The 19,767-nt window shown below is 40.8% G+C and overlaps 3 protein-coding genes across 3 annotated transcripts in view; 1 reads left to right on the plus strand and 2 right to left on the minus strand.

Annotated features, from left to right (window-relative positions):
* Positions 1-19,767, minus strand: part of LOC135478275 (uncharacterized) — a 42,461-nt gene that overhangs the window by 13,954 nt on the left and 8,740 nt on the right. The window lies entirely within an intron of this gene.
* LOC135478273 (probable serine/threonine-protein kinase clkA) lies at positions 1,545-6,935 on the minus strand. The gene is made up of 7 exons (XM_064758546.1): positions 6,853-6,935; positions 5,351-6,283; positions 5,162-5,262; positions 4,500-4,562; positions 3,419-3,487; positions 2,487-2,687; positions 1,545-1,755 (listed from the first exon to the last, which is right to left on the minus strand). Exons 1-7 carry the CDS (start codon positions 6,933-6,935, stop codon positions 1,631-1,633), a joined length of 1,575 nt encoding a protein of 524 aa, XP_064614616.1. The 3' UTR covers positions 1,545-1,630.
* On the plus strand, positions 13,146-16,906 carry LOC135478274 (citrate synthase, mitochondrial-like). Its single transcript, XM_064758548.1, is given in 6 exon segments — positions 13,146-13,320; positions 13,863-14,004; positions 14,511-14,742; positions 15,404-15,544; positions 15,547-15,615; positions 16,865-16,906. Coding segments are annotated over 6 exon segments (801 nt in total).

Here is a 19,767-nt window from a genome sequence, read left to right on the forward strand (position 1 = left end):
TTAATGCATACAGTACTTCTTAGGATATCACCCCAAACATCTACCTCAACATTCCTTTCAATATTATTGGATGCAGTCTCGGTTGAAATTTGCTCATATATTTATCTCTCTACTTGATATTTAACATCGCATTCGGTAATCTTCTCTTAAATCATAGAGGTCAAGTTTGTATGTGGATGGAGGAAATTTAAAGACTTGAATAAGTTACCGACATTCCCGACAGTCAACTCGACAAGAACTGGATTCGAACCTGAGACCTAAGTGTCCAAATGGCTTTAATGTATAAACTAGGAAAATGCACAAATTCTTTGGTTGTGTTGAGCGTTGTTATGGAAATTGTTCTTGCGATTGTTGACCCGGCGCGTCCAATTTGGTCACCGCTGTTATGCGAATGTCTGTCTCGACGCCTGGATTCAGTATTTCTTGCCTCAAGATTACTTTCAACTAATTATTCACTCGTCTTGCTTGCGCCAAGTACATGAATTCGTCAACATACTAAACTTGACCCCTATCTAACATTGCTTGTGGTGTTTGTTTCGATTGAGTTCGAGGTGTACTTTCATTGCTGTGCGATACATTTGCGGTGCTGCCTCAGTGTAATACCAAGCCAAACACACAAGGTACGGCGCTCCACAGGCAAAGTACCCTGGCATCGGGTTGATCTAAGTATTTGGTCTAGCCCTCAGGCTGAAAGCCAAGCAAAGGTATCCATCATACGCATCAACTTTCATAGACAGAATCCAATTGTGAAAAAGACAAATCGGCATTTCAGAAGTCTCATTGTTCACAAAGGTTTAGGGAAGACGTTGTGGGACGCTCACAAAGTCAGGCAGCTAAAGGGCGTGATTTTGGGGATATCACTAACGGCATCATTGAGACAACAGGTCGGATTACACAAGGTGTATATTCAATCAAGCAACTACGGTTAACTCACGCATCCTAGTCGAGTTAGTTTTGCGCAAAGACCCAACTTGTCTAGCTCAACCCTGTTTAGACTCGCGAGACTGTTGAAATGTCGATTTGGCTTACACAACACGACGTCTACACTTGCGGTTGAAATATTTATTTATTTGATTGGTGTTTTACGCCGTACTCAAGCATATTTCACTTATACGACGGCGGCCAGCATTATGTTGGGAGGAAACCGGCCATCAGCAGGTTGCTGGCAGACCTTCCCACAAACGGCCGGAGAGGAACACTTGCGGTTGACGTAGTTTTCCTGTCGCCCACGTTATTCAGTTCTAACTGTCATGCAAGATGCGTTCTGAACAGAAGTAATAAAAAGACAACCATTACTCAATTCAAAAGTTGTCAGCTGGTTCCACTTCCAATGTTGTATGACCTGATGCCAATAATTTACACTGTCGTGTATGCAGCTTACTTCGCCATACTTTTTTCTTGTTTGTTATCTAACTTTTTACGGGCTATATGTATTCAGTAATATCAAATTAGTCTGTCAATCGAGTAAATATAGCATTTAACTAATAAAAGATCAACCTCTCCACACCGCCTCCCAAACCAAAAAAAAAACCCAAAAACAAATATATCCTGATATCTAAAATATTTTATTCTCTGCAAACATACACGGAAATGTTTTACAGGTGCTATTTGTCACGTCGAAAGAGATGAACTAGATGGCCACGTTTGACGTCATCACCTGGGTGATTCCGCTGGCGGCGTATGCGTCATACTCACAACCATGGCAACCGCAAGACTCGATCTTGACGTAGGTGTGTTGGCGGACTTCGTTATTGGCTGGAAGACAAAAATAGCTTAATCACAATTTGGTACTGACAGCACGCACTATCAAATCTCTGAATAAAACTCCCTAACCATTAACAACACTTTGGCAATAATGTAGTCATAATGTAGCAATGAAAAGAACACGCCTAAAGGTGTATTTATGGACTGGTACCACACTATCGATCAACTTCAAACCTCGTTGATATTTTTGTCATACTTGTACACATGTTATGAAGATTTCAACAAGATATTCTGAATTGAAGGTTCATTGAAATGAATATCCTGCTTATTCTTGTTGTTTGCCTATTATTAAGTAACTCTCAGAAAAGGTGGCGAGCATAAAACTGTTTTCTTTTGTTTCATGACAAGTCTTTCCATCTGCCTGAGAAGCTTCGTTTCACAAATCAGGAAACAAATGAAAAATCGATTCCATCACAATATTCTAGCAAGGACTAAAATGCAACATTTAAGCAGATTTTTTAATTTTGGCCGCCGTCTTCAGTAAGCACTACAAGAAGACCAGCGCTACCGGTTGGTAAGCGCTCAGTCAGCAGTGTGAAAACAAATTAGCCCTCAACCTCGCGGTAGGCGCCTTAAAGTTCGACAAGCTCAGGGTATTGTAAAGTTGTCGACCCTTAGAGCCATCAGAACTTGTATCCACACCAGTCCAGTATTTTGACAAAATATAGTTTCGACAATCAATGAAACCAAGAAGCTGACCTCATCAGACAGGTAATACTCACCACAGGTAAGCTGAACGGTCCTCCTGGACACTTTGGTTGGTTTGCAGCAGTGACAGTTGGTTTCGAAGAAGGGGTAGGTGAAAGATGCAGTGGTGTTGGAGGCACATGATCCTGCACAGAAAGCTAGCTCAACAGGACCATCAGATACGCACCCTTCAACCTCCATTGTCAGGTTCATGGTCCTCTTGAAGCACGAGTCCTCTGATGTAAGAAAAATGATTGATTGATTGATTGGTGTTCAACGACGTGCTCAAGAGTTTTCAACCTTTATAACTGCTGTCAGATTTATGGTCGGAGGAAGCCGGTGAAAACCATGTTAAGTGAAGAAAAGGCATGATACATGTATAATGTGACGACATGGATATATATATATATATATATATATATATATATATATATATATATATATATATATATATATATATATATAGACACACACACACACACACACACTCACACACACACACATACCTTCAGGATAATTTGATGCTAATTTATGAATGAAACTAGTCTTTGAGAATTTGATTTTGGATATTGTTTTACCGATTGATCGCATGAACTGTGATGTGGACATTATATATAAACTTCTGTAGAGTAACCGTGACCTAAATTGTGTGTCAGATTTGCATGAACTTTATTATGAAATCTTCAGTGATAACAAAAGCATTGATTGTCTGAATAACATGACTGTAGAAGATATCAGTGACAAAACTATGTTTCTAAGCATGCTACACAGTAAACATCTATGTATGTTGAGCGGTTTTCCCACAGTTCAGCATCTGGGATTGTATTTTAAATATTGTCATCTAGGTTCTTCCCTAGACTAATGGAGAGAAGTGCTTTAATTGATACATTGTGTTCACGTCAAGCTGATTCCGGTTTAGTGACGTCTTTTTAGTAAATTTTAGACACATAGATAGTAAATGTCCCACCTTCTTGGGTGACATCCTGGCTTTCTGGAGTTGTAGACACACCTGATGTTGTCGTGGCCGCAGTTGATTCTGAAAAACGTAACGGAAGACCTGTACTACCTGAGAGATGGCAGTTACAAAGGGATACTGCATTTTCACCATATGTTTGGTCTATAATAATGCTTTATCAAAAGCGCATATGACGACGTTAAAATGTTACTTTTAAAATACTTTTGAAATTAATAACATTTCACCAAAAGAAAAACTTCTTAATAGGACCTATAAGGTGGATGAATCAAACAGAATGAAGGTGGATGAATCAAACAGAATCCAGGTGGATGAATAAAACAGAATGAAGGTGGATGAATCAAACAGAATCCAGGTGGATGAATCAAACAGAATGAAGGTGGATGAACCAAACAGAATCCAGGTAGATGAATCAAACAGAATCAAGGTAAATGTATTACATGAAAAAGACTAAACTTTAGGTGAAATACTTGTTACAAAGTAAATAAATGTTCACAGCCTATAGAGATATGACCCGACTTATAACAGGGCAAACATTTCTGATTTGAGTGACTGAGTTTATACAGGTTCAGAAGGTATTTTGCTTTAACTCTACATCAGGTACATATAAGCAAATATATGATATGAATAAGTTCTAAAGTCAGTAGAATCATCTACATATATCTTTTTCTAATGGATTCAAATTTCATTACAGTCAGGTACAAAGTGAATGACTGCATAATGAACTCCCTTTTACCCTCACTGGACAATGGTCTAATCATCAACACTAGTCTAACCCTTAGGTTTTCTTGACTTCACAATTAAACTCATGGATTTTTCACTTATGCAATAACGATCAGTTTTAGGAGAGGAGAAAACCAGAGTGTCCAACGGATACCACTGGCATTTGGCACCATTTGGTACTATGGTACCATTCCCATAGTCACATATACATGGGTTGGGTCTGAGCAGATGAATCTGTACATATCATACCAGAGTCTTATATTTTGATATGGTTTTAGAGCTGACCTCTGGATCAATACCATAGATGAGACCAATACCACAATCATACACTTCTGTATGGTGTTGGACATACCTTGCACAGATGCTGTAGTGATAACTGCAGTGACATTTCTCAGTTCAGGTGTGTAGGTGACACCTGAAATACATGGAATGGGATGGACAAATGGTCATAAAAATGGACATCATCTTCTGACACTTAAGTAATGTACTATAAAGTTCAGCTCTTTTTCAACAGTGAGATTTGTCTTGTTAGATTTCTGTACTTGTCACAACAACTCCCTAAAAAACTCTCTTATCAAACCGGGCTGTCCAACATGCCTTTGTGAAAATACTGCAGGCATGACAATTTTTACCAAACACCAATGCGTATAATCATTTATTTACTTATTTAGTGAATGATGTTTACGCCAAACTCAAGAACATTTCACTCAAAATGTGGCAACAAGCATTAAACCACTAAGCCATCAAGCACCGTCTTTCAAAAGGTAGGTTTAAAAACTACTGGTGTGGGTGCGCTTATGTGCATTTCCATGACACGCACCTGGTTGTTCTAAAGTGCACAATGTAGTTTTAAGCATGGTATTAACATTTGTCTTCTTTAGGCTGTTACATTAGGACAAGATTGCTGGTATCAAGTTGTCACTTGGTACCAGTGGTACTAGCGCTATTAATACTGTTAGCGCCACTGATTCCAGGTTTCCCAGGTCAACCTTCAGAAGCTTTAAAGTGACTCACCAGCCTCTGTAGGAGAGGAATACTGGACAGTGGTGACAGTCTCGGTCAAGGGTCCAGACACAGTTGTCACGCCAACAGTTGTAGGACTCAAACTGGGAGTCCTGCCCAAGGTCGTTTGTTCTTCAGGAGTTGTCTTGGTAGGTGGTGTTGATCTTGAAGGAGAAGTTGTTGCAACTATAACTGTTCTACCAGGTTGAACAGTTGAAGGTGGTGGTTGGTGTGATGGAAGAGTTGTGGGTACAGATGGTGCCTCTGTAGTTTATGTTGGTGGAAGAGTTGTGGGTACAGATGGTACCTTTGTAGTCTCTGTTGCTGGAAGTGTTGTGGGTACAGATGGTGCCTTCGTAGTCTCTATTGGTGGAAGAGTTGTGGGTACAGATGGTGAGGCTGTAGTCTCTGTTGGTGGAAGAGTTGTGGGTACAGATGGTGTCTTTGTGGTCTCTGTTGGTGGAAGAGTTGTGGGTATAGATGGTGCCTTTGTAGTCTCTACTGGTTGAAGAGTTGTGGGTACATATGGCACTGCTGGAGTCCCTGTTGGTGGAAGAGTTGTGGGTACAGTTGGTGCCTCTGTAGTCTCTGTTGGTGGAAGAGTTGTGGGTAAAAATGGTGCTGCCGTAGTCTCTACTGGTGGAAGAGTTGTGGGTACAGATGGTGCTGCTGTAGTCTCTGTTGGTGGAAGAGTTGTGGGTACAGATGGTGTCTTTGTAGTCTCTGTTGGTGGAAGAGTTGTGAGTACAGATGGTGCGGCTGTAGTCTCTACTGGTGGAAGAGTTGTGGGTACAGATGGTGTCTGTGTAGTCTCTGTTGGTGGAAGAGTTGTGGGTACAGATGGTGCCTCTGTAGTCTCTGATGGTGGAAGAGTTCTGGGTACAGATGGTGTTTTTGTGGTCTCTGTTGGTGGAAGAGTTGTGGGTACAGATGATGCCTTTGTAATCTCTGTTGGTGGAAGAGTTGTGGGTACAGATTGTGTCTTTGTCGTCTCTGTTGGTGGAAGAGTTGTGGGTACAGATGGTGTTTTTGTAGTCTCTGTTGGTGGAAGAGTTGTGGTTACAGTTGGTGCCTCTGTAGTCTCTGATGGTGGGAGAGGTGTAGTTGATTCTGCCAATGGAGCTGGTGTGGTTGCTGTTGAACAGGAAAAAAACCCATTACATTAAAACCAATAAATTGATAATAAAAGATTAGGAGTAACAAATAATGGGAGTTTCACTTTTATGACTTGGCACACCAAATGATGTGACTACTGAAAGAATATGCTCCACATCGTGTCATACCTTTCCACTTACTATAAGAATTGTAAGAGAGTGATTTCACTTTTAGCTTACCTTACTCTAATACATGCCCACTCAGATAACACATGAACTTGAGCAATCACTACTGATACGTGAAGATGTAAATAGGGTCAATGTAAGAAAGTATAAGAGCTCTCCTGAATAGTCTAAGGCAATCGATTACTACTATATGCATTGCAACCTTCTGTACATGTTGTGTGGATGCATGTTCAAACAAGAAAAGCTAAGTCATGTTGTCACAAAAAATAGTAGAGGTATTTTCCAGACCGACAATGTGCTCATAAACAAACAAGATCTGCGTTACCTTGTTCGTAACAGCCATTTATTTCCATCCTGACATTGTAGATGTCAGGGTTTTGCTGTTGCTGTTTTTGTTGTTGTTCCCCTTCCGGAACAGCTGACCTTGGGTTCAACAAGGTGACTGTCACATCGGAGGCTTCCACAGGGTCTGTGAACGCAATGCTGTTGGCTGAAACACTGTCCATGATCACCGGAAACTGATTACTATTGTTATGTATGACTATTTAACGTTTTCCTGTACTGTTAGTCTGCGGACCTTTGTGTTGTATGTTATAAGCATAACAGGCCCTGTTATATATGTACAGTGCGGACCTGGCCGAAAGCACCTTGTTCAATGCGCTGTTTATTTAACTGGATGTTCATTGGCTGTTAAACTCTGTGTTTAAAAATAGTTGAATCCACCTGGCACGTATATAAGCCGTGTTTTCTGCGCAGAGTGGAGGTATTTTTGCTGCATCCACTGGGAGCCAGGAGAGTGTGAGACGCTCTCGTATCGAGTCCATTATTTTGATATGAGCTGGTGATGCCAGTTTCATTTGGGAGGACAGTTTTTTTTATGCCGGCACCGTTTGTGTACCACAGTAGTACTGATGTCTGGTTTATGTGAATTTCTGCGGAAGTCACGTTTATTGGTGTTCGGATCTTGATTATGATTATACAGTGTGGACTGTGTAATTTGTTTAACACGCTGACCTCACCTGACCGACAAGGTCGTCAAGGACTCTAAACTGAAGTTTTCAGTTTTGTAAAGGACGTTCGTTCTGCCACAAGGTGACATTACTCTACGTCTCTGAACGGCTCGTTTGTGAGCTTCTGCGGGAGCTGTGACTGATCTGAAGTGGATTATACCTCCATGCCTGTATTTACCCTGTGTTGTGCTCTACGGGTGTGACGTCATTCAAAGGCTTGACTGTTCCAGTTCTGTGTAACCTGTGTACTGTGTTCGTGTTCGCTAACCTGGCGAAGTACCTGTCTAGGACAATTTGTGAATTGTGTGTTTATCCCATGGTCTTTACGTTGGATTTCCTGGAATACATTCCTTGGGATGCAAAGGTGAACTGGAAACTTGTAAAGACCGGTAATACTGATGTGTATGTTGTTGTTGTTGTTGTTGAACTGTCTGTAAAACTGTACGTCTCATTATATATATAAAGCATTGTTTACATTGTAATATTGAGTCACTGAGTCTGTTTTCTGTTGCTGTTTTCAATACCGTAACAGAAATTGGGGGCTTGTCCGGGAACTGATTGTTTCCCTTTTGTTTTGCACCGGATATTTGAAGTTAAACACAAGTGAGAAGCGATTGCTTAATTTTAACAGTGAATGATTCAGTGGCTAAATATTTACAATGGGAGATTTTGATCCTAAACAGTTTGTTAATGCGCCCGATCAGGATGTTTTTGAGAGTTTAAAGAAGGAAGACTTGGTTAAGTTAGGGACATTTTTAGGTTTGTCCATAAAGTCTTCATGGAGGAAAAGAGATATGCAGTATACTTTGTCGAAACATTTAGTGGAGATAGGGAAGTTTGATAGTTCTGCATTATCTGATTATGAGTTCGAGGGTCGGTCTGATGCCGAGCTTAAGTTTAAGCAGTTTGAGTTAGAAAAGTTGAGATTGGAGAAAGAGGAAAGAGAGAGAGAGAAAGAGAGGGAACATGAGATGGAAAAGTTGAAAATGGAGAAAGAGGAAAGAGAGAAAGAAAGAGAGAGGGAAGTGCAGAGAGAGGAAAAAGAGAGAGAGAGGGAAGTGCAGAGAGAGAGAGAGGAGAGAGAAATGCAAGAAAGAGAGAGGGAAAGAGAATTGGAGTTTCAAATGAAAAAGTTAGAATTAGAGAGAGATGAGAAACCGGGTCCTTCCGGTAGACAGGATTCAGGATTTGATGTGACCAAATACATTCGTTTAGTTCCATCCTTTCAGGAAAAAGAGGTGGATAAGTATTTTCTGCATTTTGAGAAAATTGCAAATAGCTTGAAGTGGCCTAAAGAGTTCTGGACTATGTTATTACAGAGTGTGCTAATTGGAAAGGCCAGGGAAATTTACACTCAGTTAAGTGTAGAGAATGCTTCCAATTATGACTATGTGAAAGAGGTAATTTTGAAGGGTTATGAATTGGTGCCTGAAGCTTACCGCCAGAAATTTCGTAAATGTGAAAAAGGTAGAGATCAGACATACGTTGAGTTTGGTCGAGCTAAGGAGCAGTTGTTTGATCGCTGGTGTATAGCCAAGAAAATAGGCAAGGATTTTGAAAGTTTGCGTCAGCTTGTGCTGGTAGAAGAGTTCAAGCGTTGTATTCATAATGATGTAAAGGTGTTCGTTGATGAGCAGAAGGCGAGTACACTTGAAGAGGCAGCCAGTTTAGCTGATGATTATTCCTTGACACATAAGGTTACATACACGGGTAAGCCATTTAATTCATTTACACGTAGGAATACCCAGTCACATGCAACAGGTAGAGGTAACTCTACACAGAAGAGTTCTACACCAGGCTCCAATGGTTCTACAGCTCATGGTTCACGTAGTTCAGATTGGAATGGTAGTCCTCGAAATAGGGTCACTTGTAATTTTTGCAAGCGGGTAGGTCACGTGATGAGTGAATGTTACAAGTTGAAAAGGATACGGGAAGCTCAGAATGAGTCTAAGCCCACAGGTCTTTGTGTTGCAATGCACAAAACATTGCCGGAAGTTACATCAGCAGTTAAAAGCAGATCTGAGTTAGCTGATACGGGATTGGATAAGATTCCCAAATGCTCTATGGATAGCTTCGCTCCGTTTATCAATTCTGGTTCAGTGTCGCTTAGAAGCGACATGTCTTGTGCTACCCCTATAAAGATATTGAGGGATACTGGGGCATCTCAGTCTCTGTTGTTGATGAATACTCTGCCCTTTTCTGAAGAGTCATACTCTGGGGTTCGTGCCCTTATTAGAGGTGTAGAGTCTAGTGACTTTGTCAGTGTTCCCCTTCATGATATTTATTTGTCATCAGATTTGATATCTGGACCTGTCCGGGTAGGGCATTAAGCCTTCATTACCTTTTGAGGGTATTCATTTGTTGTTGGGAAATGACTTAGCACATGATAAGGTTACTGTTGATCCCTTAATGGTTGATAAGCCTTCTCTGAATTCAGTCACAGAGCCAGTTGAAAGCGAGATAGAGGGTTTATATCCGTCCTGTGTTGTTACAAGAGCTATGTCTAGAAAAGTCAGTACAGACCAGGGTAGTACTGTTGATTTAAGCGAGACTTTTCTCAACAACATGTTGGATGGAGATTCTTCCAAATTAGACAGCCAGCAGGAAGTAGATACTAATTTTGTTAGTGGTGATCAGCCATTTTGTAGGACTGAGTTGATTGCTGAACAACACAGTGATCCAAGTATTTCTTGCTTGTTTAATGATGCAGCTAAAGATGGTGAATCTTTACCTGACCCATGCTACTACTATGTCAAGTCTGGCATATTGATGCGGCAGTGGAGGCCTCCCGATGTTTCTTTGGAGGATGAATGGGCAGTTAAGCATCAGGTAGTTGTGCCCAAGTCTTATCGTAAAGACATACTGACCATAGCGCATGAAACGCCGTTAGCAGGTCATTTAGGTGTTAATAAGACCTATCATAAGATTCTCAGTCATTTTTATTGGCCAGGAATAAGGAAAGATGTTACTGAATTTTGCAGGTCTTGTCATGCATGTCAGTTAGTGGGGAAACCTAACCAGACAATCCCCAAGGCAGCCTTGAGGCCTATTCCTGCAATTGGTGAGCCATTCAGTACAATCTTAATAGATTGTGTTGGTCCGCTACCTAAGACAAAGTCTGGAAATCAGTATATGTTAACCATAATGTGTACTTCAACTCGTTTCCCTGAGGCAATTCCACTAAGGAATATTACTGCCAAGACTGTAATTAAGGCTTTAGTTAAGTTCTTCACCATGTTTGGTCTGCCTAAGTCAGTACAGTCAGACCAGGGTTCAAATTTCCTGTCTGGTGTGTTCCAACAAGTTATGCATGAGCTAGGTATTAGCCAGTATAAATCCTCAGCTTATCACCCACAAAGTCAAGGAGCACTAGAGAGATTCCATCAGACACTGAAAAGTATGATAAGAACTTACTGCTTTGAGACAGTGAAAGATTGGGACGAGGGTGTACCTTTGTTAATGTTTGCTGTAAGAGAGTCTGTACAAGACTCACTTAGATTTAGTCCATTTGAGCTTGTGTTTGGCCATACTGTGCGTGGTCCACTACAGTTGTTCAAGGAAAAGTTTGTGTCTGGTGATAGTGACAATGTTAACCTATTACAGTATGTGTCAAGTTTTCGTACTAAGCTCAACAGAGTATGTGAGTTAGCCAGAGAGAATCTTACAGCTTCTCAGAAGAGTATGAAAACTAAGTATGACAAAGAGACAGTAAGACGCAGATTTGAAGTTGGTCAGAAGGTACTGGCCTTACTTCCAGTTAGTGGTAAGCCACTTGAGGCTCGTTATTTTGGACCTTATGTAGTAGACAAGAGGCTAAGTGATCTTAATTATATTATTTTCACTCCTGATCGGCGCAAATCTAGACAACTTTGTCATATTAACATGTTAAAGCCCTGTGTAGACAGAGATAGCACTGATCTCAATGTTGTACATCTTAGTGGAGTTGCTATCTCTTGTTTTCCAGTGCCAAGTTGTAAGAGAGAGTTAAAGCGTTTCTTGGGCATGGCAGGTTATTATCGAAAGTTCTGTAGGAACTTTTCATTTGTTAGTGAGCCATTAACTCAGCTGTTAAAGAAAGGTGCTGAATTCTTGTGGTCCATTGAGTGTCAGAGATCTTTTGATAGATTAAAGGCCATGTTAAGCAGCGGCCCCATACTTGTAGCACCTGATTTTAATTAACCATTTAAGCTAGCTGTTGATGCTAGTGATATATCTGCTGGGGCAGTTTTGTTACAAGAAAATGAAACAGATCACGTTGATCACCCTGTATGTTTTTTCTCTCGCAAATTTGACAAGTGCCAGAGAAATTATTCGACAATAGAAAAGGAGTGTCTGTCCTTGATTCTAGCATTACAGCATTTTGAAGTATATGTGACTTCGTCAAGTTACCCCATTGTTGTGTATACAGATCACAATCCCTTAACCTTCTTGCACAAACTAAAAGGTAAAAACCGAAGATTGTTACGGTGGAGTTTGCTTTTGCAAGAATTTAATCTAGAGATTAGACACATAAAAGGGAAAGATAATGTGATTGCTGATTGTTTGTCACGTGTCTAGTTCGTTTTCTGCAGCTTTGTTTTTATAGACTGTGGTAAACGTTATTATTATTCATGATTATGAATATGTTAAAGAAAGTTTTATGCAAAACTTTCTTTCCCTGAAGGGTGGGGGTGTTATGTATGACTATTTAACGTTTTCCTGTACTGTTAGTCTGCGGACCTTTGTGTTGTATGTTATAAGCATAACAGGCCCTGTTATATATGTACAGTGCGGACCTGGCCGAAAGCACCTTGTTCAATGCGCTGTTTATTTAACTGGATGTTCATTGGCTGTTAAACTCTGTGTTTAAAAATAGTTGAATCCACCTGGCACGTATATAAGCCGTGTTTTCTGCGCAGGGTGGAGGTATTTTTGCTGCATCCACTGGGAGCCAGGAGAGTGTGAGACGCTCTCGTATCGAGTCCATTATTTTGATATGAGCTGGTGATGCCAGTTTCATTTGGGAGGACAGTTTTTTTTATGCCGGCACCGTTTGTGTACCACAGTAGTACTGATGTCTGGTTTATGTGAATTTCTGCGGAAGTCACGTTTATTGGTGTTCGGATCTTGATTATGATTATACAGTGTGGACTGTGTAATTTGTTTAACACGCTGACCTCACCTGACCGACAAGGTCGTCAAGGACTCTAAACTGAAGTTTTCAGTTTTGTAAAGGACGTTCGTTCTGCCACAAGGTGACATTACTCTACGTCTCTGAACGGCTCGTTTGTGAGCTTCTGCGGGAGCTGTGACTGATCTGAAGTGGATTATACCTCCATGCCTGTATTTACCCTGTGTTGTGCTCTACGGGTGTGACGTCATTCAAAGGCTTGACTGTTCCAGTTCTGTGTAACCTGTGTACTGTGTTCGTGTTCGCTAACCTGGCGAAGTACCTGTCTAGGACAATTTGTGAATTGTGTGTTTATCCCATGGTCTTTACGTTGGATTTCCTGGAATACATTCCTTGGGATGCAAAGGTGAACTGGAAACTTGTAAAGACCGGTAATACTGATGTGTATGTTGTTGTTGTTGTTGTTGAACTGTCTGTAAAACTGTACGTCTCATTATATATATATAAAGCATTGTTTACATTGTAATATTGAGTCACTGAGTCTGTTTTCTGTTGCTGTTTTCAATACCGTAACACTATCCATTGGTGTAATTTCAATGCGGACGTTGTCAATGTTGCCAGTGACTTTGAGCGAGTGGACTGTAACATCTCACGCCAGGCTGACTTTGACATCTGGGTCTTCTTCTGCCGCTGACGGGGCAAGGACTTGTCATCCAGCACCATCGGAGCGGATCTCAGTGACAGAGTTCAGAGATATAGGGCCAGAGGTCTGTACAATATCGCCATCGGTCACAAGGTCCTTATTGGCGAGCACCTCAGAGCAGGTTTCTATGAACATGTCCATGATAAATACACAATGATCAAACCAAAGAGGTCAAAATTAAGATCTTGACCATATTTTTTCAATTAGGGACAAGAGCACACATTTATTCTAAGCTTGGTAATGTATAGATGTAAGTATGGTTAGCGTTGTATGCCTTACTTATCAAATTTACTGTCATAAGACGATGAGGAGTCATTAGGTGTGTGTACAAATGCTGCATCTTCTTGTAGCTGGGCGAACCTATGTCACACAAGTGCTGCCGCCACTGAAGCATCATGCTGATATGACACCCCACCCAGTAACATTATACTGACACCGAACCAACCGTCCTGTTTCCCTATTCTAACCTCTCAGTGCTGAGCGCCAACTGAGACACAAAGAAGTACCATTTTTAAAGTTGATGATATTGTTGCATTAAAAATACCACAGGTTTGGAAAAGCAAATTTGACCGCTGATATCTGAAGATTTCATTAATTTGTCCTCATGTAGACAAATGTAACCTGTTCCGTGACGGCACATCAGTGGGAGCAATCGACCCAAAGAAGGACTGGAGCTGGAACTTCACCGATATGCTGGGATATGAAGACCCTTACTTCACAGAGCTGATGAGGCTATACCTTGCCATTCATAGGTCTGTAGCTTGGCAGGAGTTCTGTTTTTTTCAGGACGCATTCACAGTCTCCTTCACAGCCTCATACGAGGTATCTGCCTATTTTAACATAGCATTGTATAAACATGGACGATTAGATTACCTTCGTTCTGAATTATGTTCCAGGATGGGGTCGAATATTGCCAAAATAATGACAATCTGGCAGTATTATCTGAACAAGAATACTGCCTTTTTAGACTGTTAGCACTGAGCTTCCATGATAGCTATTGAGACTGAGACTGTATTTTGTGGTTGTCTGCTGAATGTTTTTGTAAACGACCTCAAATTTCCCTACACATTTTGCCCAGTTCTAAGTTTTAATAATCTTCAATAGAAAGGTGTGTTAAGGTTACATTGGGAAGTAGGATGATGTCCCTTGGGAAAAATGTATGTTTTATCACCAAAAGTAAAAATCTCTCTTTCAAAGAGAAATTTTAGGTCATTTTACCCAAGTGTTAATATGACATGAGTTGTTGTGTTGGTTACAGTGACCACGAGGGTGGTAATGTCAGCGCACACACCTGTCATCTGGTCGGCAGTGCCCTCTCAGACCCCTATCTCAGCTTTGCTGCCGGGATGAATGGATTGGCCGGTCCCCTTCACGGGTTAGCCAATGAGGAGGCACTGGTGTGGGTGACCAAGCTGAGAGAGGAGATCGGAGACAATGTCCCACCGGAGAAGTTGAGAGAATACATCTGGGATACGCTGAATAAGGGACAGGTGAGTGAATGAATAAATGAATAAATCCAGATGTTTATGCAGACATTAATAGCTGCAGCCATTACTGCACACATGAATAAATCCAGGTGAATGTGAAAGATTTAAATGTTAACGCAAACGTGACTGAATCCAGACATAATGCAGATGCCATTAGACCAGATCTTAATGCAAACATGACTAGATCCACATGCAAATATGAATGCAGACAAAAAAAGATAGATGTATCATTGCGTGTATGATTTTAATACATGGTCTCGACTTGGAAAATTAATTTATTTATTTGATTGGTCTTTAACACTGTATTTGATAAATGACGGCGGCCAGCATTAAGGTGGGAGGAAACCGGGAAAATCCCGGGGGAAACTTATAACCATCCCTCCCACTTACGGTCAGCAAGGAAGCCAGCATGAGCTGGACTTTAACTCCCAGCGTCCACATTGGTGAGAGTCTCCTGGGTCATTGCGCCGTGCTGGTGTGCTAACCCCCTCAGCCACAAAGGCCTCCCTTGGAAAATTGTGAGTCAGCAGTTGCAGCTACCCGAATTGAATTTATTCATGAATCTGACCACAGCATATTCATACATGTATAAACGCAACTTCTTGAGTGCAGTGATGGACACCACTCAAATAAGCTTTAAGTGTGCATTGTGTGACTGTGACAGGTGGTGCCAGGCTACGGCCATGCTGTGTTGAGAAAGACCGATCCCCGCTACTTGGTACAACGACAGTTTGCTCAGAAGCATCTGCCAAACGACCCTCTCCTCAAACTGGTGTCAGAACTGTTTGAAGTGGTACCTGACGTTTTTTGGCAGAGCTGGGAAAAGTGAAGAACCCTCGGCCCAGTGTGGACGCTCACAGCGGAGTCCTTCTGCAGGTATGTGCTACAGTGCTCTGTTATGATCACCTAGTGCTAGTCCTTGATCAGTCTTGTAGCTAGTTATGCTGGCAAATCTTTCTGTGTATGACCGGGATCTTCATGAAAGACCACACGAAAGCACCATCAGTGACTTATCACCGAGTCCTAAAGAAGAAAGGAAGTATATATTTGGGGTATATATTTATTGCTGTTTAGCAGAGTCAACCTTTTGCTCTTTTTTCTATTAAGAGAGTTAGCAATCAATGGATTTTTTTTAGAAGCATTTGATGTCACGTTTCTACCACCATTTTAGTAGAATTTAGCTTACACTGGTTTGTCGGCAGGTTTATTCGGTGCCCCCCCCCCCCCCCCCAAAAAAAAAGACAAGGTATGCTGTAAACTTTTCGCTGGTTGCAATTTTTGTACTGAAGTAATGGTTATGAAGTTGCTATTGGAACACATGACCCCAGATTTTCTCCCAGAAAGTAAGAACAAATCTTAGTGTGCAGTGTTAGTGCAATTAACGATGAATTACAGTGCACCTATATGAGTAAGTGCAACCATTTGTTAAGGGATTTAAATTTATAAGTGCTTGACTTATGAATTATCTTGTACAGTTGTTGGTTTGTAAAATGTGTGTATAGTTGAAAAATGTGATCCAAAGAAAGTTGCATTTTCCAAACAGACTGGAGTAGTGTTGTGTATCCAGTGTTTTACAGGTGCGCACACTGTATAGTAGCAGACTTGTATTAAGGAATGGTCGTGTGTACCCCGGGTTTGGTCCATTTCCTTAATTGCTGTTCAAGTAATCTGTATTACGAAGTGTATTAAAGGAAATGTGATATTACCAATTGTTTGTAGTGTATATTGAACTTTTGTTGAAAAATTGCAAGAGAAAGAGCTGTAAAAAACACAATACTTTTCTAGTGCGCGAATTCACCGGAATTTTTTTTACAGGATAAGTTTTTCATACTGGAGTGCATGTTTGTTTTTGTACATGATACAGTTGGTATTATGGCATTTTTGAAGACGACAATGGATGTACCAGTTAACCCATGTAAAGTCTGATAGACAGCGAAACATTTGTTATTTGTTGTTGAGTGAATTCAGTAGACGCCCCAGCGTGAACATCTGACATACTGTTGGCTCACAGAAAAGAGTGAGTGAGTGCTTGGGTTTTAACGTCGAACATAACAATTTCTGAATCATATGACGACAACGGATTCCTTCGAGTGCATGTACCTGCAATGTGCCTCTTTTGTTGCAGGACGGATTTCCACCGCTGTTTTATCTAGTGCTGCTTCACTGACGACAATTTACTGAAGGCAAGTAAGGCGCCCCACCCGAGCCATTAGACTGATACCGCTCAACCGGTCGTTGCACTATCTCCTTCATGCTGAAGGCCAGGCGAGGAAGTTACAAGTTCCTCTTTTTTAAGGTCTTAGGTGTGACCCGACCAGGATTGAACCTGACTCTACTGCCCCAGGAGCGCACGCTCTACCAACTGTGCTATCGGGGCAGGTCATAGAATAGAGTTAGTGCTTGGGTTTTAACGTCGAACATAACAATTTCGCAATCATATGACGACGAAGGAATCCTTAGGGTGCATGTACGTGTAATGTGCCTCCTTGTAGCAGGACGGATTTCCACCGCTCTTTTATCTAGTGCTGCTTCACTGAGACGACTTACCAGGCAAGTAAGCTGCCCCGCCCGAGCCATTATACTTATACGGGTCAACCAGTCGTCGCACTATTCCCTTCATGCTGAACGCCAAGCGAGAAAGTTACAACTTCCTCTTTTAAAGTCTTAGGTGTGACTCGATCAAGGATTGATCCTGGATCTACCGGTCCCGAAGCGGACGCTCTACCAACTTTGTTATCCGGGCCGGTCATAGAATAGAAAGGCAAGGTTAAAACTTGCATGGTTTTATTTACCCCATCACCCCTATTTACATACCTGTATACAATCAATAGGAAGTAGATGTGTTGTGTGTGTGAGGAGTGTTAGACAGAAGTTTAAGGTTGTCTTACACATGTATAAGCCTACAGCACTCACCGTTAGAAAACCGCATTTATGTATATGCAAAACATATATGGTCAGTACCTACTAGAGTGAAAGTTTTTCAATCAGATTTCCTTCTGACTTGAACCATAACATAACCAGCTAGCTTTGTAAAACTTCACCCAGATGTATGTATGTAGTGTAAATTTCAAAGTAGGGTTTATTTTCACAAGTTATCCATTGGTACCAGGGAAGCTAGCAACTTTGAGCCTTAAGTCGGCAGTTGGCAATAAAATGCAATGAAATAGTGACGGTGTCGCGTTTTTTTTTAAATATATATTTCATCCATTTATAATTTTTAGAGAGATAACTGATTTCATGAATGGGATTTTGTTTAGCTCAATTTTTTTACGGTGTGTTAAGAGTCCATAAGACATTCTTAATTGGTAATATTTTCTGAACACACGGTTACACAAGTACTTTCTCTTTTTGATCGGTAAGAAATAACCTTTGACCTATTTTCAATGTTATTTGGGTCGTAAAAGGTTGATTAAGTCAGGTGGCATGGATTTGTATCCTAATACACTCAACAAATAATCTTAATTTTAATAGATTTGTGGGGGACTCGGTGGCTCAGTTGGTTAGTGCGCTCACCAATGCGGTCGCTGTGAGTTCAAGTCCAGCTCATGCTGGCTTCATCTCCGGTAGTACGTGGGAAGGTCTTCAGCAACCTGCGGATGGTCGTGGGTTTCCCCGGGCTCTGGCCGGTTTCCACCCACCATAATGCTGGCCGCCGTTGCATAAGTGAAATATTCTTGAGTACGGCGTAAAACACCAATCAAATAAATAATAGATTTGTGTGTTGTCTGAAAGAATGTATACTGTTATTATAACATATACTTTGTCCCCTTCATCATAATGTCTTGTTAGTATAATGCAACTATTTTGTTGAATGAATAGAAAAGTTCTGCTACATTTAACAGGATAATCTACTGCAATAACATAATACATTCTAGCTTCACTGAGGCAACAGACATTCTGTTAAATTTAGTAGATTACTACATATTTTTTCTTTTTCTTTTCTTTGAGAGTAAGATGTCAACTGTATCGAAAATTAACGACCTTGACCTTTTCATTCAGCATCGTCCTTGACACAGTTATGGGTCTTAGGAGAGGCCCTGTACCAGAATTTAGCTTACACTAGTTTGTCGGCAGTTTTATTCGGTGGCCCAGCACTCTGTGCTTGGACGCCTGTTTAAATCGTTCGGTTATTTTTTTTTTTTTTAAATTATTTTTCTTACATTTTCTTGAAACGTTTTTGAAAGCTTGAAGAGCTGTAAAAGGATAAGTTTTCATTGGATGTTGTTGAAATTTGGTGATTTTAGGAACAAGGTTACGAGGCAAATTTTAGCAGATTTGGTTAACTTTTGGTCGCGTAACATGGCGGCCATCTTAGATATTGATCAAAACCTTTAAAAATTTTCTTCTCAAGAACCAACGAACAGATTCTTTGACATTTGATGTATTTGTAGAGTGATTCCAGTTAGAGTAAGTCTGAAAAAAATCTTGGACATTCACCGAAAGCTTTGGAAGCCAGCCATTGGTCGAATTTATGACACCATAAAAAGTGTCTAACTTTGATAATGTTTTCATGTATTTGGTGTATTAGTTACGTAATTTCAATGGACTGTAACTTCAGAACTATGGTATCTAGAAATGTGAAACTTGCACCAAATTGTAGCCCAAGACATGCAGTTTCTGGTGGCCTTCAAAGGATTTAGGATCAATAGTTTTCTCACTAGAAATGTTTACACGACACCACCCTACTTCAGAAATAAAATGTAAGCCCGTACATTTAACATGGATTTGCCAACTTGCCAACTTGCAACATAAATTGGCTGCCTGTTACTCAAACCGAGAAACAAACAACTTTCCTTCCCCGCAAAAGCTATCAACGGACAAATGCATCATTGGTAATTCTCAACAATCCCGACGGCATTCGCCCCATATCCCCATGATATCACCACTATAAGTCCAAATCCATAGCCAAATATACCAATAATTTCTATCCACACATGTACCTTGAGTCATGACGAGCCCCCAAAATGTAACCCTTATTTGGCCAAATTCAACAGTTAAAGATATATTGCGGTTTCCAGGTTCTTTTCA

This window comes from Liolophura sinensis, chromosome 11 (genome assembly GCF_032854445.1).
Source record: "Liolophura sinensis isolate JHLJ2023 chromosome 11, CUHK_Ljap_v2, whole genome shotgun sequence".
Classification (NCBI taxonomy): Eukaryota; Metazoa; Mollusca; class Polyplacophora; order Chitonida; family Chitonidae; genus Liolophura; species Liolophura sinensis.